The 22,215-nt window shown below is 37.0% G+C and overlaps 2 protein-coding genes across 4 annotated transcripts in view; both read left to right on the plus strand.

Moving 5' to 3' along the window:
* The first annotated feature begins 1,057 nt into the window (after positions 1-1,057).
* On the plus strand, positions 1,058-11,880 carry LOC127617360 (START domain-containing protein 10-like). The gene is made up of 6 exons (XM_052089366.1): positions 1,058-1,584; positions 5,602-5,749; positions 6,486-6,589; positions 7,005-7,122; positions 10,342-10,394; positions 10,771-11,880. The coding sequence occupies exons 1-6, from the start codon at positions 1,438-1,440 to the stop codon at positions 10,987-10,989; spliced, it is 789 nt and encodes a 262-aa protein (XP_051945326.1). The 5' UTR covers positions 1,058-1,437; the 3' UTR covers positions 10,990-11,880.
* Positions 11,881-11,994: 114 nt separating this feature from the next.
* LOC127617356 (arf-GAP with Rho-GAP domain, ANK repeat and PH domain-containing protein 3-like) overlaps positions 11,995-22,215 on the plus strand; it is a 54,296-nt gene continuing 44,075 nt past the window's right edge. For 2 of the 3 annotated variants that reach the window (XM_052089358.1, XM_052089360.1), the window contains exons 1-2: positions 11,995-12,329; positions 13,434-13,774. The gene's annotated coding sequence lies outside the window, so the exon portion shown is untranslated. The remainder of the gene's footprint in view (positions 12,330-13,433; positions 13,775-22,215) is intronic. The other variant, XM_052089359.1, reaches the window with a different exon arrangement.

Genomic DNA, 22,215 nt, shown 5'->3' on the forward strand with positions numbered 1-22,215 from the left:
GCATTAGTTTCACCTGTACTCGTCCCAATCACTAGTTATTCGTTTCACCTGCACCGCTCGTTTGTTCCCCTATATTTATCACAACCCTTTCGTCTCACTCTTGTTGGTTATTGTTCTAGTTTACCCCTTTGCTTTGCCAGCACTAGTTATCCCAGCTAGTTACCCTGTCTTTTGCCCTCGCTAGTCCCGTCTAGTTGTTACCTGTTTCCCGGCTTCGACCTCCCGCTCTCGTTGACCACTCTTTTGTAGATTTGCCCCTTTGCCCTATCTTGATTCCCCGGCTTTGACTTAACGCTCACCCTGACCATTCTCCTTCTGGATTTGCCTTGTTTGTACTTTTGCCTGCTTTTGCTCTTAATAAAAGCAGTTCTCATCAACATTGTGACTGTCTCTTCTTGTGCGGGTGACAAAAGTGGCTAAATCCATGTCTTCAGAAGCATTATGATAGGTTTGGGTGAGAAACACATTCATATTTAAGAATTGAAATATTAAATATTTTTAATCCACTTTCACGTCCCCATTCTTCTTGTTTTGTTTTTGGCGATTCGCATTCTTCATGTATATCGCCATCTACTGAGCAGGGAAGAGAATTTATTATAAAAAAGGACTTAAATATGGACCTGTTTCTCACCAACACCTATCTTAACAATTCTGAAGACATGGATTAAACCACTGGAGTCGTATGGATTACTTTTATGCTGCCTATGTGATTTTTGGAGCTTCAAAGTTCACTTGTATTAAATAGACTGACAGAGCTGAGATATTTTTTATAAAAAAATATTTGTTAATGTTCTGCAGAAGAAAGTCAAATACATCTGGGATGGCATGAGGGTGAGTAAATGATAATAATAATAAAAAAAAAAACAAAGATAAAAAAACTGCTACACGGCGAAAAGGTAAAAAGGCATCCGTCCGTCTAGCGCAAGTTAAGACAATAAACGCGTTTGGTGTGAATAGAGACTTGCCCACGAAACAGTCGCTGGATCCGGGCTACACACCTGCACTGGTTAAACAAACAGTGACGGAAAAGAAACCCGTTGAATGGTCAAACATGAAACCCGATCCGCGTATCATCAGTCAGTCTGACTAAATGAGCCCTTGCAGACTGTTCCACCTGAAAAACGACAGGTAGTAGGTAACGTGATGCCTTACATAATGCCTAGAGTGATACAGGACTGAATGAGGGCGATGCTGCTACAATACACCTGCTCCATGATACATTAGGTACCTATTTGGACAGAATACACATTTTCGTTCAAGTTACCGTAAGTTAAGCTGTAAGACTAAACTAGAAACAGCCATTCGAACACGTCAGTGTTCAAAAACAAAGGAGAAATCAACAACGGCAACAAGAAAGAGCGGATCGTGGCTTATGAGAGGGAGCGTCCAGCTTTACTCTCCTGCCGACCAGCTTGATCCGCAGCACCGGGAGGCAAGATGCCAGTCCAGATACCGGACGACACCGATTTCTTATCTTTTCGAGATCAGTGTGAAAGTCAGGATGGCTGGGTCACCCGTTTTAACAAAGGAGGAGTGACTGTGTGGTGTCGAGACGAGGAGAGCAAAACTGTACAGAAGCTCAAGGCAAGTGCGCCTACCGCGAGCACCGCACGAGCTGCAATGCGGAATCAATAGACGTACACAATTACGAGAAAAGAAGTAGTTTAAACACAGTTTTCCGTCACAAACATAGCTTACGACCAACTGAGGTATATTTTCGATAGCACAGATTATCAGTGACTTTGTATGGTCATTGTCAGCACAATTTATTTTTTTATGTGTAGGCTATTGATCGTTTTTTTTTTTTTTTTACCACTAACTCTGCTTGAGAGAAAACAGCTACTGGTTGATCGGTCTTGGCTGATCACCCGGCCAGTCTGGTCAGTTGGCTGGTTATAGAGTGATTTCTGGCACCTTTTAAACTGGTCTCTTGGTAACCATCTAAAACCACTTAAGACCAACTGAAACCAGTAAAAAAACCTGCCAACCATTTAAGGCTAATTTTAGTTGTTGTTGTTTTCAGCAGGGAAGTAAACAAATCCGTCATGTAGTCATTTCCACATTTGTAAACTTGTTATAGTGCTCTACAAGCAAGAATGTATTGTTAGATATTATTTGCCTCTTCATTTTTCATCACAAAAGCCACATGTCTATTATCACATGTAATTGCTAGCAATCATTGTTCTTTATCTAGAAGGGCTCATGCACCTAGATTATTTAAACCTATGCAATCATGCAAACACAATAATGAAAGTGTGTCAAGCCAGCAATGCACTTTGATGAAACCATCACTCATGCACAGAACCACTTGGTTCGTCTGGCATAGTGACTTTAGACAATCTTTAGTCTATTTTTTGCAAAAATATACAATTTTGCTTAAGCTTAGTCTATTTAATTTTTTTGTTGCAAATGGACTTGGTTTAATCAATTATACCAATACCAATATACTAATACAGCCTTTACCTTACATGATTAAAGGAATAATTCTTCTAGCCTTCTAACTGGAAATGTTAATCATGTCTATTTTCTATTAAATGCATGTGAAAGAGAGATTGTGTATCAAAATTTTGCACATTGATCAAAGGTTGGAGATACGCTTGTGGAACAGGTCCATCATTAGTCCAAGTTGATGCAGGCAGAGATCAGTGAGATGCTTCGCAGTTCAACCGGCCGGTAATTCGGTGAGGTCTATCCTAAGTCCAAGGTTCTGGCAATGGCACATAAAGTATCCCATGTCCTACAGTTGGAGTTGGCATCAGTTCATCCTCTATGAAATCCATCGTAGTAGACTGAAGTGATATCTGGCTGTCACAGGCTGCAGTTAGTTGTCATCACTCAGGGATGCATAGCAGTGGGAGTCGGACACCAAGCAGGAACAAAGTTGGATCAAGCAGCCTCTGGTAACCTCAGGATATGATTCCCGAGGTTGAGACATGGAAACAAATAGAATAATATTAGCATAGATGCCATTCGTTTTATTTTAGAGTTAAAGAATACAAGAAGTGTTTCTGGTTCCGCCAGACCTAACTAAAGCCACATATCTATGAGTGTATGGAAAAATTATGTGTATGCCTGGCTGAATAGATGAGACTTTAGTCTAGAATTAAACTGAGGGAGTGTGTCTGAGACCCGAACAGTGTTAGGAAGACTATTCCCAAAGTTTAGGAGCCAAATAAGAAAAGGATCTACCTCCTTTTGTAGATATTGATTCTAGGAACTATTAACTGGCCAGAATTTTGCGATTGTAATGCATTACAATAATCAATAGTCTTGATATCATAAACTAGTCATGATCATGATGCATGAATTAGTTATTCAGCATCAGCTACAGAGAGCATGTTTCGTAACTTTGCAGTATTTATTAGGTGGAAGAATGCTGTTCTTCAAACATTGGAAATTTGATTTTCAAAGGACAGATTGGTATCAAATATATTAATTAATTTCTTCGCTGTAGAAGATGATGTAACAGTACATCCATCGAGAATCAAATTATATTAGGTTAGATTTAGGTCTTGGTTAAGGGTAAGGATGTTTGTTAGGACACTATTGGTAAGGTTTAGGTTAAAGTTTTAGGTTAGGGAGGTACACTGGTGGCCAAATGTTTGGAATAATGTACAGATTTTGCTTGTATGGAAAGAAATTGGTACTTTTATTCACCATGTATAGGCATCACAATAATAACGTGAAAAATTACTATTACAATTTGAAAAGAAATGTTCAGAACTTCTTAAACAATTTCAAAGATTTCTCATCAAAAAATCCTCCACGTGCAGCAATGAAAGCTTTGCAGATTATTGGCATTCCAGCTGTCAGTTTGTCCAGATACTCAGGTGACATTTCATCCAAAAGCTCAATGGGTTTTAGATCCATAACACTCTTTTCCTATTATCTGTTGTCCAATGAGTTTCTAGAGAAAGCTGTTACTTTTTTGCCATTTTTGACCTATTATTAACCTTAAGACATGCCAGTCTATTGCATACTGTGGCAAGTGATTGTCTAGTACCAAATGAGCAATTTAGCATGATTACTCAAGGATAAGGTGTTGGAGTGATGGCTGCTGGAAACGGGGCCTGTCTAGATTTGATCAAAAATGACTTTTTCAAATAACAATGGTGCTATTTTTTACATCAGTAATGTCCTAACTATACTTTGTGATCAGTTGAATGCCACTTTAGTGAATTAAAGTACCAATTTATTACCAATATTCCGAACTTTTGGTCACCAGTGTATTTTTACTCACTAAAACCTCCATCTATCATTCACCTTATAAACATCGACTGATTACAATTTCACTCACTTTTGGCGCCCCTCGCTGGACATGTCACAGGGAAACTGCAGCCAAATGTGTAATTTCTTTTTGCAAAATTGTTGCCATGATCACGTAATTTCATGAGATCAGGCTGAAAGTGTCTTATAAGCTCCTGATCAGTAGCTTTTCCTCAAAGACTCCAATCTTAGAGAAACAAACAGGGAAATGTTTGTAGGCCATTTGCCTTGGGAAAATGTAACTTTCAGTGACAAGGGCCAGGCCTGACTGCCTCATGATCCACAGTCTCTGAGATGAAAGACTGATCTCTCAGGGACAGTCTGCACCCATGAGATTTGCTGAAAAATTAAGAGCGGAAAACCGTGGTAACAGCAGGCTTAGATGAGGAAACCTGAGCCCCTCCTGTTGGCTTGCCAGAGTGTGGCCTTTTTTTTCTACTTTTCTTCTTCTTTTTTTGTTAGAGCACTGCAGTTGACCTCTCTGACAATGTCTAAACATTGTCTCAGAGCGAGGTCCCAAGGCTGTTTCAGCAACATTTCTGGCAAGTATGGGAAAATTATTTAGACCCCTGTTACTACTACAAAAATGAAAGAAGATGACAGACCTTGCTTAATAATTCATGCAGTTCTCTGAGGCACTGATGCCCTTCTTTTCATGAATAATTGAGTTTTGTAGGCTTTGACAACATTCCATTCATAGAGACTAAATACAAATTGTTCAAAGAAACCCAATGGAAATGAGGAGGGACTGATCAGGCTGGGGTTGAAAGGGATTGTACATAAATTATTAAATGATGCTTGGGTAGAGTTGATTGGGTTACACGTTTGCTTGCGTCGTGGAGCCATGAAATATCTGATCACATTGCATTTGATGTATTCATGCTTACCTGACATGCTTACCTGGCTCTAACCTACCCAGGTAGAGTTTAAGGATAAGGTAGCTACAGTAAAAGTTGAAGAAAAAAAACACAGGTTTCACTATCTAAAGATCTACTGTTTTGCTCACTCAACTGAGACTCCTTTTACATTCAATGTGTGCTGTGTCAACCTTTAACTCATTGTAGCGTTGAGCCATACAGAAAGCAGGGCTTTTAAAGATTAGCAAAAGAATAGATCTGTGTATAAATGGGAGCTGGCTTTTTTGTCAGCACAGTAAAATGGTTTCATTTTTTATCTGTCCGGTGAGAGACTGCATTCAAATTCTGTCAGCACTTTGTCAGAGCACCAGGGGGAAAAGTGCAGGAGATCCATCACTATGGAAAAAAAGTATTCTTCTGTGATGAAAACGCTCTTAAGACTAGAATAACATTTTGTCTGTTTTGTTTTCTCTCTTAGATGAGAATTGTTTGCAAGGATGTGACAGCAGAGACACTCTATGATGTCTTGCACGACACAAGCTACCGGAAAAAATGGGACACAAACATGATTGACACATTTGATATTGGAAGACTGACAGTTAATGCAGATGTAGGATATTATTCCTGTGAGTCACACCTAGGTCTCTCTTTCTTTACTGAGCTGTTATTTCCACCATGTCCCTGGAACAGCACAACAATACACTCTTTTTCTAAAGCCCACTTTTGGCTTTACTGTGTAAAGGAAGTTTGCCATTGGCTGTTGCAGTTTAACTGCATGAATGAAAATCAAATCGGTTGATGTATGTCTAATAACTCTCATATGTGTCCTCTGACCTAATGTTCATGGATATCAGGGATAAAGAGAGCCATTCAAAGAGACAGTCTAGAAAAAGAGTGAATCACTTGCAAAAAACCATGAGTGATTAGAAAACACATTAAAGGGATTATCAATAAACCATGTTGTTCCAGACCTGCATGACTTTCTTTCTTCAGTGGAACACACAAGGAGTTGTTAGGTAGAATTAGAGCCTGGAAGATGCAATGAAAGTAAATGGTGACTGAGTATATCATAGTGCCTATCATTTCCTTTTGGGTTCTGTGGAAGAAAGAAAGTCATGGAGCAACATGAGAGTAAGTAAATAATGACAGATTTGTATTTATTTATGGGTGAACTGTCCCTTTTAAAAAAATAATGTGACCGCAAAGAGTCTTGCAGCATTTTTAGGAATATTTGCGATTGTACATAGTGTATATTAGAATGGGTTATAAGGTCATATAAAATGAGTTATCACAAGGTTAAAAAAATGACATAAGTCGTTGGTGTCTTTCATGCTTTCATAGCACTAAATCTTTTATTTACAGGGAAATGTCCCAGTCCATTGAAGAACAGAGACTTTGTCACTATGCGGTCATGGCTTCCTCTTGGCAATGACTATCTGATAATCAACTACTCTGTCAAACACCCGGTATGTCTGTGTTTGGTCCGGACTGTTAGGTCTGTAGGTGGTCTGCTTTTATTAGGCAATTTGGCAGAACCAGCAATATAGTCCAGTGCAGTGTGTCAGTTGGTATGTAGAAGAGGCCAGAGCAGTGTCAAAAGTCTGACAGAGGTATCAAGTTGGCTGTCGGGTTATTGAATCCCCATGCTGTAATGAATGATAACATGTCTAGCATCAAGGGCTTTTTGTCTTTCTTCATGGAAACATTTGTCACACTTAATGTACATGTTCACCTTTGCTGTAAATTTTTTTAATATGTCAGTTCCTTGGAGAAAATAATCTTCAGACTGTTAATGTCATTTTACAGTATATGTTTTATGCTCTCTGGGGAACTGAAACTTAATTTCTTGCAAACATATTTCTCAGTGTTGGTATTTTTCAGGAATTCCCACCAAAGAAGGATTATGTCAGAGCTGTGTCTTTACTCACCGGCTACTTGATCCAATCCAGTGGAGCAAATTGCTGTACCCTTTATTACTTAACGCAAGTGGACCCACGAGGTGAACATTTCTAATTTCCATTGCTAATGTCATTTAGATCAGTGGTTCTCAGCTTCACGACCCGGAAATAGGTCACAAGTCTGTACAGATAGGGTTGCGGACAATTGTAATTTTACCATATATGCAAACTTACATGTTAGCACAGCAAAATAAAGAGGCTTATCAACTTTTAAAGGGGAGGAGAAAACTATAATTTATTCATTTTTTTTTTTTACGTCAAAGGCTGTGTGTCCAATCAAACTCAACAGTATATTATCGCAAATTCATCTGTCACTTGGTTGATGCTAGCCAAATTAGGCCAATACCAACATGGACAGGTTACATGACATTCTTTCCCTCATCCTTGTAAACCATGAATAAAACGACACAAGGCAAAATGTATTATGGCCTAGACTACATTAAATACAGATTCACTTGCAATGAGGACATGGTTTGTAGTAAGAGCAAAAACATTCAATTTTGTACAGTAAACAATTTTGACAGTGTATTGGGTCACCACTTGTTTTCTAATGTAAAATCTGGCTCCTGAAGCAAAACCAGATGAGAACCACTGATTCAGGGTTAGAAAAAAGAGAGAGGCTATTTGTACTAAGTGTAAATATAAACAAAAAAATCTTTTTGAAGTGTAAATAGTGTTAGATTCTATTTGCACCCTAATTACTAGCATAGAGTATAGAGGCATAACTGCAGCAGGTTTATTGTGTTTATTTGAGTCCTACAGACACTCTACACCAACCTCTACCCCTAACCCTACAACCACAACCATGGTTTAATTACATGAACCATAGTATCAGCATGGTATTTTGTTGTAAAATCATACCAACAATAAAATTAAACATGGTTACTATATTAACAGCATAGTTATGTAGTAACACTGTGGTTAACTGCATTAAAACTATGGCTTCTGCCATAAAAGATGGTTGCTGCAATATTACCTGGATCAAACCTGTCGCTCAACTACCAGAACCTTCATCATGACCAAATCACTGCTAGGAAATCAACCTTTATATTCATTTTTATTTATTATAATAAGTAGTATTAAAGGAAATATTAAGAGTGGAGACAGGAATGGGAGAAAGTGGGGCAAAAGGTGGAATCGAACCTGGGTCGTCCGCACGAAAAAAGCAAATCCATAATGCCGTTACATCCCATGCCACTTCAGTGACACTAGTAGAGGTCTGCAACCCGACCCGGGCCCTATTGGGACTCGAGAACCAAATCGATTTCGGCCAGTTCTTCAAGTAGGACTGGGGTTGGGGTTTCTAATTAATGAAAAAATAAACAGGTTTACCGAACTTGTTTCGCGCATGCTCTCACTCACAGACACGCGCAAATGGACGAGTTAGGGGCCGTTCACACCAAATATGTTTTTGCGCGCGTCGGTTCTGTTTTCCCATTGTTTAAACACATGCTGAACGAATGACTTTGACATTTGCACCACGCCTCGCTTTTTCTTCAGCGTCTTGCACAGAACTGGCATATTTTAAACACAATGTCATGTTAAAAAAACACATGTCGAGAAACCTGCGCTCTGTTTCATACTTTGTGCTTCATCTAGATTGTTTTTAGTGCAGTTGTTTCAAAGATTTAACATTCTGAAAAAGTTCAGGCTGCATAGAGGGGACTGTTGCATTGTTTCATATTATTCCAGATTGTTCTGCACAAAGTGAAGTTTCAGTAAATAAACGGTAAGGCAATGCATTTTCATTATAAGGCCTGTGCAGACCTCAAGATACTAGGGGTGCAGTTTGTCTTCAGTTTCTGTTTCCACCAGACTATTGGAGCGCAAATAGCCGTGCTGTGTGGCAGGTACTATTTACACCTAGTGCAAATAGTCACTCTGTAAAAATAAATTATACTTACAATATAGGATTCACTCTGTGAATGCCACTCCTTCTTTTTGTTAAAAAGTACACCAAAGTGTTTGTATTTAAGGAACATACCATACTGTATATATTTACACAACACTTACACTGTTTAAAAGTTTCAGGCCTGAAGAGTTATTGTTGCATAAATATACAAGAACACCACCTAATTTCCAAGTGTGAAACAGTGGGGTGCAACCTTATCGTGATGTTTTCTTTAAAAAGTTCTCAAAAATGCAATGAAAGTACGTTTATGTTATGTCTTGAGGTCATGTCCCTTTCCATTCTTTTCTGCTTCCATTCCTACTCCTGTGCTGTAAGGCGTGGGCAGCCTAGAAGCCTTTGTAACTCCTGCTTCAGCTATATTTTATGAATTTGCTGATGTCATCTTTTCCGTGATGCTTCAAGCAATGGCTTTGAATATTAATGTCTTCCGTTGCTGCGATGCACCAGCTGTTAGTGGCCTGCGGGACATACACTTGGCTTCAGTTTATTGATTTTGTACAGTAGACTGTTGTCTTTTCCAGGGAAAATTACAGCTTATGCTACACCTAGATGTTTGTTTAATAAAAGAAAGAATAAATAATCCACCCCCATAATTGTTCAGCACTTCACAAGTCTCAGATACAGTAATTGCTGACCTACTTTGGATATGGTGTGCATTTTCAGTCACTTAAAGGAATAGTTCACCCAAAATGATGTATTAACCCTTATGTTGTTTCAAGATGAGGGTGAGTAAATGATGACAGCATTTCGAGTTTTGGGTGAACTATACTTTCAAAAAGCAGGGGAAATGAACACTGCAAAAATAACTTTTATTCTTTTTTTTCTTAGTTTCTGGTCAAATATCTAAACAACGTATTCAGAACTCATGCACAATTAGATATTAAGTCTAGTTTTCAGAGAAATCTAACAAAATAAAAAACTCTTTGCCAATTGGGTAAAAAAAGAAATAAACTTGTTTTCCCATTGATACTTTAAATGTTTTAAGCATTATAAACGTTACTAAATTGTGTTCGATTTCATTTAAAACAAGACAAAATATCTTATGTAATTTAGCTCCTTATGTAAATGTATCTTGTTTTAAGAATGTTTAGATATTTTTACTGGAAAAAAGACAAAAATACTAATTTGTGCAGTACTTACTGGAGGGACACATTAAAGCATGGATATTTATCATCTCCTAAAAAGTCTATAAATTATTAGAAGGGAGGCAAGGATTTTCTAAATGTGGGTTACATGTCCACCCCAATTAAAATGTTATCAATTTAAATTATATTAGTAGTGTAAGCTGATGTTGTGATTTTTGTCACAGATGATACAATTTTAAAGCTTTATCTGAATTCCTCTTCAGGGTCTTTACCCAAGTGGGTTGTGAATAGGGTCTCGCAGTTTGTGGCACCAAAGGTAAGAATGCACTGGAGATCAGATCAAAGATCAGATTTCCTTTTTACATGATGTTTGTCATTTATTTACATTATGTGTAATTAAAATTACTTACCAGCATTCAAAAAGATTCTTAGAATAGAAAAGTATGCACTTAAAATGATATATAGTTAGCCTAGCTGTCTTTGCAAGCTGCTGATAGGAGAACTTAAAGTCCTTTAAAACTTATCAAGCCGGTCGAATTCCAAATTTCAGTTTTCCTCTGCTGCCATCAGGTGGTTGCAAACGTGCACATCGTGAATACCATAAGTGCATAATGCCAAGCTATGGTGAACAGATGACTACATAAATAAAACGATACCGTTCTTTTACTTTTGTTATTTTTTTTTATCCACAGGCCATGAAAAAGATTTACAAAGCATGCCTAAAATACCCAGAGTGGAAACGGAAACATGACCCAAATCTGAAGCCTTGGAGGTACCCAGAGCAGAACACTCTGCACTGCATCAATGTGGCTGACCTGACGGTGCAGAGAGCAGATTCACTGGAGAACATCGATGAGAGCAGTGTGAGTGAGGAGAAGGCTCAGCACCACAGTGATGATGAGGAGACCTAAGATCACTCACAGTCAATCTCTCTGTGCTGTTCTACATCTGTTAGAGCATGGCAGAGGATGTGTGTGGATGTGAAAGTGAGTGTGTACCATCCTCAGTGTAGGATGTATCCCTTACTTTCATTCTGTAAATGGTACACTGCTTTCTTGGATTGAACAACATAACATGATATTGTTTTACAGATATTTTGGCATTTAAAGATTACTCTGTCCATACATTAAGACAGTGTCTGACTGTATTGGACATATGACATATTATAGTCTGAACAATTGAGACTTCACGTTTTATGGTGTATGATATAATCATTTGACATAAAAACAGTATAAATAAACGTTTTGGCTCTTGAACATGGCATTATTCTGTAACACATTTGTGGAAAATCTCTGTCTGAAATTGTTTGAAAAAAGGTTTCATGCAAATATTTTGCATTAGTGCAACTTAAACCTTTATTTAATTACATGGCATCAACACATTTGAAACACAACTAGGACATAACCAAAAATTCTAAACTGAAGGATCAAATGGATAAATAGGAATCGGTCTTTGAAAGCCATTTTTTGATCAACCAGAAATCAAAATATTGGCCCCCCTTAATGTCTATAGTGGTTATAGCTTTGTTTATAACTAATAGCACCTTAATATTTCAGCCCAGCTTCTGAGATGAAGTTTTCCAGTGTTGAGTTTTGCAGATAGCAAGGTTTTCCAACTTTTTATCTTCACTGAGAGAAAGATCTGTGTGTGTGTTGTAAGACCTCGGGGGGTGCAAAAAAGTTCTGTTTAATACACTTGGATATTTGTGTGTGAGTGTGTGTCATTTTGGCTGATCAATCCCTCAATGTTTTCCTTGTCTGAAAATAAAAAGTTTGGTCTTGCATTTTTCAAATGGAAAAAAAAAAACATTTTGGTATCATTTTTTTTGTTTGTATGCCTCCAAAACATTCCACAGGTATCAGAAGTCTCTTTGAAAATGTGTGGGTCTTGAAGTTAAACACTCTTGAGAAAGTTCTATTTTATTAACTTTTATAAATGTCTGTGTTTGAGTAGAAATGCTTTCCTCTTGCTTTTGGCAATGAGGAAAGTTTATTCACAACTGTATCCTTTCTCTTCATCCATAAACGTACAGCTGGGGACCACTCCTTAAAACCTCTATTGTCTCAGACACTTCCTGCTTCCCATCTGAAGCAGTTCCTGCCTACATCAATCAGATTGGGCTGTAGGGGAGAAAAGGAAACTGCACCAGTGAAACCTCCGGCTTTTTCTCACAACAAAGTCCTGTTGCAATTGCTGCACAGATCAAGTTTTTCTTCACATCAACTTCATTTTTCAACTTCAAGTGAAAAATGTAAGATATTTTCTATATTATTTTTTTATATAATACTTCTATTTCATAATTCTAACATATTAATTCTAATCAGGGTGTTTTTACAGCTATAGATACGGTAGCTGTTCTGGCAACTATGACTTTACAAGAAAACACATTATTTATCTCTAAATGCTTCATTGTAGGTTAAATAAAATGCTTTTAAAATTGATTTTTTTTTATCATGTTAGGTTTATGTTAATTATGTTTTAATCTTTACCAGTGCCATAGCTTAGTAATGTTCCAGCTTCAATTCAAGCTCAATCGACAGCATTTGTGGCATACTGGTGATTACCACAAAAATAACTTTTGTTTAAAACAAGCAAAAATTGTGTTTACAGTGAGGCCCTAACAATGGATCCACCCACATTGTGAATGGGGCCAGTCCATAAACATTCAAATACACACACAGGATCAAAATATATTCACAAGACATAAACATTACATATGTTAACCTGATGTAAGTTTGATCACATTGGTTACTAATCTCGTCTGTGTCACAATTTTGTTTACATGACAGCGTAACACAGAATAATCCGATAATCTGTAAACGTTGTAATGCTGTTATTCTGGTAATCAAAAAATAAAATCTGAAATCATGTTAATACACATAATGTTAACGTCTTGTGGCTATACTTTTGAAAATGTGTTTTGTAACTTTTATGAACTGGCCCCATTCACTTCTATTGCAAGTGCATTACTGTTACTGCGATTTTTGTGTGTGAGTGTGTGTATTATTTTTGGAAATAAACATTATTCCACATATGCTCTCAATTGAGTTTAAAGGGATAGTTAACATAAAATTGAAAATTCTATCATCATTTACTCACACTCATGCCATCCCAGATGTGTATGACTTTCTTCTGCTAAACACAAACAGAGTTTTTTGGAAGTATATCTCACCTCTGACCTGTTTTTCACCCACACCTATAACAATGCATCTGAAGACATGGATTTAATCACTGGAGTTGTATGGATTAATTTTATGCTGCCTTTATGTGCTTTTTGAAGTTTCAATGTTCTGGCCACCATTCACTTGCATTGTATGAACTCACAATGCTGAAATATTCTTCTTTTTGTGTTTAGCAGAAGAAAGAATGTCATACAGTCCACATGAAGGAGAGTAAATGATGAGAGGATTTTCATTTTTGGGTGAACTACTCCTTTAACTTGTACTGAACCCGAATCATTCCTTGAACACTGGCAAAACTGTCGGTAGAGACTCACAAACAACTGTCCCTTTAAGAGGTCAGTTGCTACTTCTCAGCAACACTGAACACTGTAACCTCCGGCATAACAAATATAACCCGCTCGGCGCTGCAGAACACGCTCAAACTTTCACCAGCCGCCCATATAATACTGGATTTTAAGAATCTCCGGATTAACGAAGCGCAAAACCGCGGGATATATAACGCGAAGCAATAAAGGTAAGGTGTTATTAAAAATCCTTTTACATTCGAAGTTACACTTGCCAGTATCGGACAAGTCTGTCTGTCTGATCATATAACGTGTAGTTTGATATTCCTATATGTCCGTGTCCCATGTGAGAACTCATAGGATATTCTAACTTTTGATGGAGCTTTTAATGATCATTGGCTAAGCTTTTTTTTCCAAGATTTATTTCCATGCTTGAGTTACTTTATGGTAACGAGTTTAAATATTACCCAGCACAGACAGTAGTGTGTTGACTTGAGATGGAATTCCATTGATTCTCATGGCAGTATCACTGTTCCCAGGCAAACAGCAGTGCATTTAGTCTTCTGGTTGTGCTGCCCTGTGTTAGATAGCCTCTGTTACTCCCCTGAGGAATCTAATATCCACAGGCTTTACAGTTGCTGAATGTCACAGTTTAAGCTGAATTATAGAGATACACCCAGAGCTCATTTGCAAATTCCTTGCAGACACAACAACTGTAGGATTCACCGGGGAATTTGCAAGAATAACAAGCTTTTCCATTTTGAAAGCCTCTGTAGAATACACTTTCATTCAGTGGATCCCAAGCTTATATGCACCAGGGAGTAGCATTCTAACTTGTGGGGAGAAATACTTCATTCATCCCTCCACATTTTGGGAGAAAATCATTACTTTTCCAAAAACTATGCCTATGCATATTGTTTCTACACCCTTGTATTTGCCATGTGTCTCACTGAACAGATTCCCAAATGCAGATTAAGTACTCACAACATGGACAAGTGTATTAATTGTGATAAGTCTCTTGTTGCATAACATGACCTGTATTCACCTTGATGCACTTCATTAGATACATCAAGGATGATGAATGTTTTCAGATTTGAAAGGTTTGACCTTTGCAAAGACAGTTTTCTGTACAGACAAGGTTTATAGTTGAATTTTAATTTTAGGTGCACCATCTAATCCATTGTTTTTATTTTGGGCAATTATTTTCACAATATTGCTGGCTTATACAGTATGTTTGGAATTGAATTTAGTGCTGGGTACTCTTGGTTTGCCTCTCCCCTCACATTGGATACATGTTTTTTCCCCACTCACTTGCCATGATATGAATTATTTCCATTATTTATATATATATATATATATATATATATATATATATATATATATATATATATATATATATATATATATAAATAATGGAAATAACATTACAAATAACATTGTCAGAATATCCATTTCAGTAAAAATTTCAAATAAATAAAAATTTAATTCAAGGAATATTCAAGTTAACTAACTCCTTTAAAATAAATAAATAAATACAAAAATCTGTTACACTGTGGCACTTACAATGGAAGTGTATGGGGCCAGTCAATAAACTAAAGTACCCAAAAGTCATAAACATTTTATTTGTTAACATGATTTTAGTATGATAAAATTGTTAACCAACCTTATCTGTGTACATACAATTTTAAATATATATAAAATATATATATTATAAATGGTTTTATACAATTTTACAAATTTGTTGCCATGACAACATAATGTTATAAACCCTAAAACGACAAAATAAATGATTATTTAAACAACTTTACATCTCAAATAATACACAAGGTTTAACAGAAGTATTAGAACTGCTTCTATAAAATTATAAGCTTCACATTTCTCACTTTAACCCCTCCCATTATTGACCCCATTCATTTCCATTGTAAGTCCTCACTGTAACCATGATTTTTTTCTCTTTTTTTTAAAGAAAAGGAGGGATGAGTCGAAATGAATTTTTGTGGGTAGGCCTATCAACATTTTGCCAGAAATGCTGTTGATTGAGCTTAACTTGTATTGAACCCAGAATTCCTTTAAATAATTAGAATGGATTACAAAATATCTTGGTATTTGGGAGGTCTCCTTTTTGCTTTAATGACACCATGCCCTTGAACTGGCACCAACCAGATAATCCATCTAATGCCAGCATGAATCAGAATGTTCTAAAGAGCATCTTGTGTGCTTCAATGAAGCAAGGAAATATGACCTTTTGTACAAAAGAATTAACATGGTAAATGTCACAGATTTTCTTATTTGATAAGTGCATAATATTTAATACGTTTTATGTTGTAATGATGTATTATTATTATGTATACATTTTTCAAAATCCATAAACTTTCTGTTTATGTCTAGGTTTAAATTAGATTTTAAATCCCAGATTTATTGTGGTCTCAGACTTTTGGACCCCACTGAATGCAGTATGCTGGTACAATTCATATTTTTAACATTTGTGTTTTCATTTGAAGTGTCAAACTGATAGTTAAGCATTTTGTTACACATTAAGTGATTTAATATGTCTTAAATGTGAAAGTGTAGGTTATCTTTCAACAGTGTGGTTTTAATCCATCTAGAGATCTGAGATCTTAATGTGTGTTTGAGCAAGGGTCCAGCATATTAATACACAAGTGTGTTCTGTCATCTCAGCTACACTGCCTCCACCAGTTGTGAACAATGACGTATTGTGTCACACAATAGTGCTTCACTGTTATTTATAACCCCCCCCCCCAAGCACACTGTATCCCAAAGTCCTCTTTGATTCCTGCATTTCACAAATTGCTTTTGACTCTACAGCTTCTAGTAATGTTCGTTCTGGAAGCTGCAGGGATGTTTGAGTAGGATATAATAGGGAAAGATGTTTAGAGATATGTTTTTCTGCTTTGGTTCCACTTAACCCACCAGAACTGTGAACTCAACAGGTCATAAAGTATTGCTGTACACAGTACAGACTACTAGGAATGTTTTTTTCATTAATGAGAACACAACATCTTATTAACATTAGGGATTTGCACAAGTAATCGACTAATCGAGTACTCACAACTAATCGACTATTAAAATCCTACTCGAATAACGCAAATTGATTTTCCTGTGCACATTTGCATGCTGCCATATGAAATGCTGAATTTTACTGTACTTTCTCTCTGAATCTCTCACCAAATCTCAAAGTTACAACTGAGTTATTAATGCTTTGATAATTGTAATGAAATGTAATGTGAACAAAATGAATGAATATTGTTAATTTCATTTTTCCAAACAAATTAAATAAAAAAGAAATAAAAAAAAGCAAATTTTGTAGAAGTTAGCTAATTTTGAAACCATTCTTGGTAATGTTTGTGAATAAAACAAAATACAAGATTCATCTAGGTGTCATACCTGATATTTTAAACTAAATATTAATTTACGAGTAATCGATTAATCGACTATTGTGGGTTAGAGTACTTGGCTAGAAAATTACTCAATAATACCCATTTGTTAACATTCAAAAGAATGAAAATAAACATAAAAACAAATAATAAAGGCCAGTTTATACTTGTTTAAACTGTGCATTCTTTCTGTCCTCCTGTGAGACAAAATTACATTAGCTGTAGCTTTATTTGATTTATGTGTTAGTGCCATTTATGTCCAGTGCTACTTAGTGGATGTGTGCTCGTGTTTCCACTTCCTGTTAAATACCTAGATTTACAGAATCTTCAAACTGGTATCTTTTGCAAATAGCATTTTTTTCTTGCTGATAAAAATTACTGTTCAGATGCAAGAACACAAGAACTCAGAGACCATACTGTCTAGAAATGATTTCCTGCCCATTCAATTGTGGGGAACTAGTCCATTCCAATGTGGTTTGACATTTCTTTGTTTTACAAATTAATTTCCTATGAATCGACTGGGTGGAATTCAAACATTGCATTTAGGATGTTTCCAAGATAGGTGTACAGCATGGGTTGCCATCAGTGCTCAGGCAAAATCTTGACATGGACAAATCAAGTAATCCAAACATGTTTTTACTGAGTGGATGTGTTTTCAGAGACCTGCTAAAACTGCTGCTGACATAAAAACCCTAGTGAAATAAGAGCTTTGTGGAGATTTTGTTGGTATGCAAATGGCAGTATAGTCTCAGTCACCAGTGGATAAGTGGAAACTGAGGTTGTCATTTTGCCTTAAATCTCTTTTTGTGTTTCATGGAAAAAAGTCATTCGAGTTTGAAACAACATTATGATGAGTAAAAACTGCCAGAATTAAACAATTTTGGGGAACTATCCTTTAATAGCATCACAAAACAGGAGGAACAGCTTCAATGCCGACTTGTCGTACTACTCCAACTAATGTAAATGTTAGAGTTTTTTTTACATATGACTATATGTTTACAGTTCAGTTTACTCACAGTATTACAAGGAAACATATATCTGAAATAGTTTCATTTGTTAATCCCCTTTGAAAAGGGGTAGGAACAGGAAATGTGTATTACGCACATAGCCAGTGCTTTCATTGGAATTGAGGGGCTCCTTTATTATGTAAACTCAATGTAATTATTGCTGTCCGTGTGACCATGAAAGACCATCTTATTCTGTGTTTCAGTATCCTGGATTAGATGCAATTGTGGTGGATCTGAAAACAGTTCAGTGTTTGTTTGTTTTTTAATTTTTGATCATGCTTGAACAACTTTATGTAATGCAGACATTCAAATGTGTTACCTTGAATGTGTTACCTATGGTAAAAGTGTTTGATGTCATATGATAGCATTGTGTGAGGAACAGTGAAAAAAGTGTTTATCAACTGATATTCAGTCCTTATACTTGTGAAATTAAATGAAATCTATTGTCACCAGGAAACTGACGCAATATGTACAATGAGCCAAGTAAAAATTATTTAGCAAAAATGTAGGTATAGTAATGTGCTTCTATCAACCCATGTTGTCTCTTTTTGTGTTCCACTGAAAAGAATAACAGCATGCGGGTTTGGAAAGACACAAGGGTGAATAAATAAATACAAATTTGGAAACATTTGTATTTATTTATGCCATCACTTTCCTACCATTCTATGGTAGGAAAGTGATGGCATTAGTGGCATCAGTGATAGCTGTTTTCCTCTAGCCTGTAAGAGAGGAGACAGGGCCCTTTTTTTTAAAAGACAGCTGTATCCTGTGAATTCAGTAATTGAGAGAAAACCCAGATCGCCCATGCTGATAATCATAGGTGGGGTGTAGAGAACAGATCAGGGCACAGTTTTCAAGGCAAAATGCATGTTGAATGATGTTTTGAGATTGCGGGCTTCTTCTGCAATTGACTTTGCAATCACATTCACAGTAAAGGTGTAGCAGACGAGTGTGAAGGAATGAGATTTGTCTGGTGTCCTGCCAGTTCTAGCCACCATTTTTACCTTCTCCAGACCTTCAGCTGTGAGAACTGGCGTGCCTGAGATCATCTCCTCACTTCTCAAGGTCCTAATCTTCAGACATCCCTTCCCCCAGCATCCCCAGGGCACATTGTGGAGACAATGCAGTCACCAAACATTGTCCCATTTTAAGTTATAGTGTGTCATTTCTTCCCTGTTAGCAGCACAGATTAAAATCGCTAAAAATAATAACTGTTCACAAGCGGATTTTGACAACGTGTTTCATATAAGGTCTTAGCACTAAAGTTGAAAATTGCTGCTGTTAACTTAACATTAAAGTGGTTTCAGTATATGCATCTGTTTAATTTCTGCTCATTCTGTTGTCGAGTAAAATTAACATCTCATTCTTTGTGTGTGGTAAGCAGAAGTTGTGGTTTTGACCTTTCTTCACTTTGACAAATTTTTTCCTTAAAACCACACATATTGCTAAAGTAGTAAAGACGATAGCTAACATAAACAAACAATGCATGCATGCATGTCAACCCAAGCGGTTGTGGTGTAACGTTTTTGTAATATGGCTTTGCGAGTATGGATCCTTTGCCCAGAAGCTGAAAAATGCAGTGGAACATCGCTGCATCAAAGCCGTTTTGTCATTGCCATGACACATGTCTTGTTTTCTGTTGGCTGCAAAAAGAATCAACACAGTCATTATGCACTGGAAAGGCGACTATAAATGGGTTAATGGATGAAAGAAAGAAAAGAGTGATCACATACAGATTCAGTATGCCAATAGATGTTGTAAAAAGACCAAATGCAAGTTAGTTTGAAAATATTACATTGATTTCACCACTGCTGGTACTGTTGCAGACTGCTGCAGTAAAAAAAAACTAGTAAAGTAAAGTAGTTACCTTAACATATACAGAAAAAATTATCATAAATTTAACAAGACAATATAACAATTTTACGGTAAAATGCTGTTGAAATTATGTTTTTTTTGTTGTTGTAAAAAGTATAATTTTACCATATAATTAAGGGTAAAAATGTATATTATGTTTACAAAAAGAGTACATTATTGATAAAACAACAGTAAAAAAACAATAATCAGGCTTTCCCAGAATTCCCTGCATGACCCATCACATTTCATTATATTTTATGGGAAAATGTATGTTTCTTACTTTTTTAAATCAGTTATATACTTTTGGATGTTCCGTGTTATATTTTATGCAGTTTAGTTCATGTTTATTGCATTATTTTAATTTACCCTCATGGTGTTTAGTGTTTGTGTGAGTGATACTGTGCACACTGTCTCTACATGTTTATTGGCCATTGCTCCTGGAAGGGCCACTACTTTACTTTAACTTTGTCATCATGTGCCTTTCTGCAATTACTACAGTAATTAACAATACATTATAAAGTGAAAAGAAAATTGTTAAAGTTTCAGAATGTTAGTGTATCAAGTTTATATCATTTAATATAAACAGTAATGAACCGTAAAATATACAGGCATCAAATTTACATCCCATGAAGCCTGAAAAATGGTCACCGTCACCATATTTTGTTTTACAGTAAATGTTTGGCAAACACAGCTGCTGGTAATTTACCGTAAATTTTACGGAATTCCTCTTTACAGCGCAGAAGTTTAATACTTGAGGTAAGGGGTTTAGAATGAAAATCAGGTGACTGTCATGACATTTTTGCTAAATGATATTACATGCTTCCTTCCTTACCTGTTTCACTCAAAAAATGAAATCGAACTGTGTGAATCTTAACAATAGGCTAATATGGGGCCTAGGTAGCTCAGCGAGTATTGACGCTGACTACCACCCCTGGAGATCGCAAGTTCGAATCCAGGGTGAACCGAGTGAATCCAGCCAGGTCTCCTAAGCAACCAAAATGGCCCTTTTGCTAGGGAGGGTAGAGTCACACGGGGTAACCTCCTCGTGGTCACGATTATTGGTTCTCACTCTCAATGGGGCACGTGGTAAGTTGTGCGTGGATTGCGGAGAGTAGCATGAGCCTCCACATGCTGCGAGTGTCCGCGGTGTCATGCACAACAAGCCAGGTGATAAGATGCACGGATTGACAGTCTCATAAGCGGAGGCAACTGAGACTTATCCTCCGCCACACGGATTGGGGTGAGTAACCATGCCACCACAAGGACTTACTAAGTAGTGGGAATTGGGCATTCCATATTGGGAGACAGGATTAAAAAAATAGGCTAATATATTCATTTGAGTGTATCTTGGCAGTTCAGATGTGAAATGTCCATTGTGTCGCTAAAAGTGGGATTTTTTAAGGTTAATGCTTTCAATTTTTAAATCAACAAAACCTACCTCCCTACCCTAAACCTTAATCATAAGGCTACCTCCACATTAATCCAGATTCATTTGAAAACTGCGTTTTCTTTTTCAAAACGCTCTTCGTCCACACTGCCGTTTTTCATAAGTTATCGAAAAGTTGTATGTACTGTATGATGTACTGTTCTAAAATCCCTTGACTTTTTGCCAAACTGGAGATGTCAGAATAAACACAATGGTAATGATATACTACCACACTACTCTTATTTCTGCCATAGACTAACACAGCAGTAGTAGTATGTGAAGTATGCAGTTGCGAAAGCAGCCCATGAAACACGTGTAACCGTTGTCATTTTGTGAATTAGCTGTATTGTCATCAGAGCTTGTGCAGCTCTTTTGGAACAACTGCAGTGGCTGTGCCGGCTACTCTCGAATCGCTCTCGCGGTACTTTGGTGGCATACGTAACGGTGACACAGCGGTGGCGCTGGTTCAAGTCAAGCTGCGTTCACACTGCCAGCGACTCACAGCGACAAAACGGCCTCATCTCATTCATTTTCAATGAGAGCTGGCGACTTACTGCAACACGAGCGACGGTGACCGGATGTTGGCGTGTCCAGCAATGCAACAAAGTTGAGGCATTTTTTAATTTATGCAAACGGAGAGCGACTTTCATGAGTGACAGCCTATATGAGAGAAGATGGTAGAGCTCACGTGATCCTAATATTTTAATAATAATATTAATTTTAAAGACACAGTGCTGTTTGGACTCTCCATGCACACCACTAGCGACCTAACCGCCAGCCACTGGTGACATGCAGCGACAAAGCTTCAGACAGAATTTCTAACCCCACATGCACTGCTTCAAGTCCTGTGCCGATCTGTCAGCGTACCGTTGCATGAAGTCGAACACACCTAATGTCTCAGTTTTCCCTATCCACACTAAAATGCGTGGACACCGTTTTTAAATGTATCCACTTGGGAGAGCATTTTCGAAAACCTCAGTTGTTGCTGT

This window comes from Xyrauchen texanus, chromosome 23 (genome assembly GCF_025860055.1).
Source record: "Xyrauchen texanus isolate HMW12.3.18 chromosome 23, RBS_HiC_50CHRs, whole genome shotgun sequence".
Lineage (NCBI taxonomy): Eukaryota > Metazoa > Chordata > Actinopteri > Cypriniformes > Catostomidae > Xyrauchen > Xyrauchen texanus.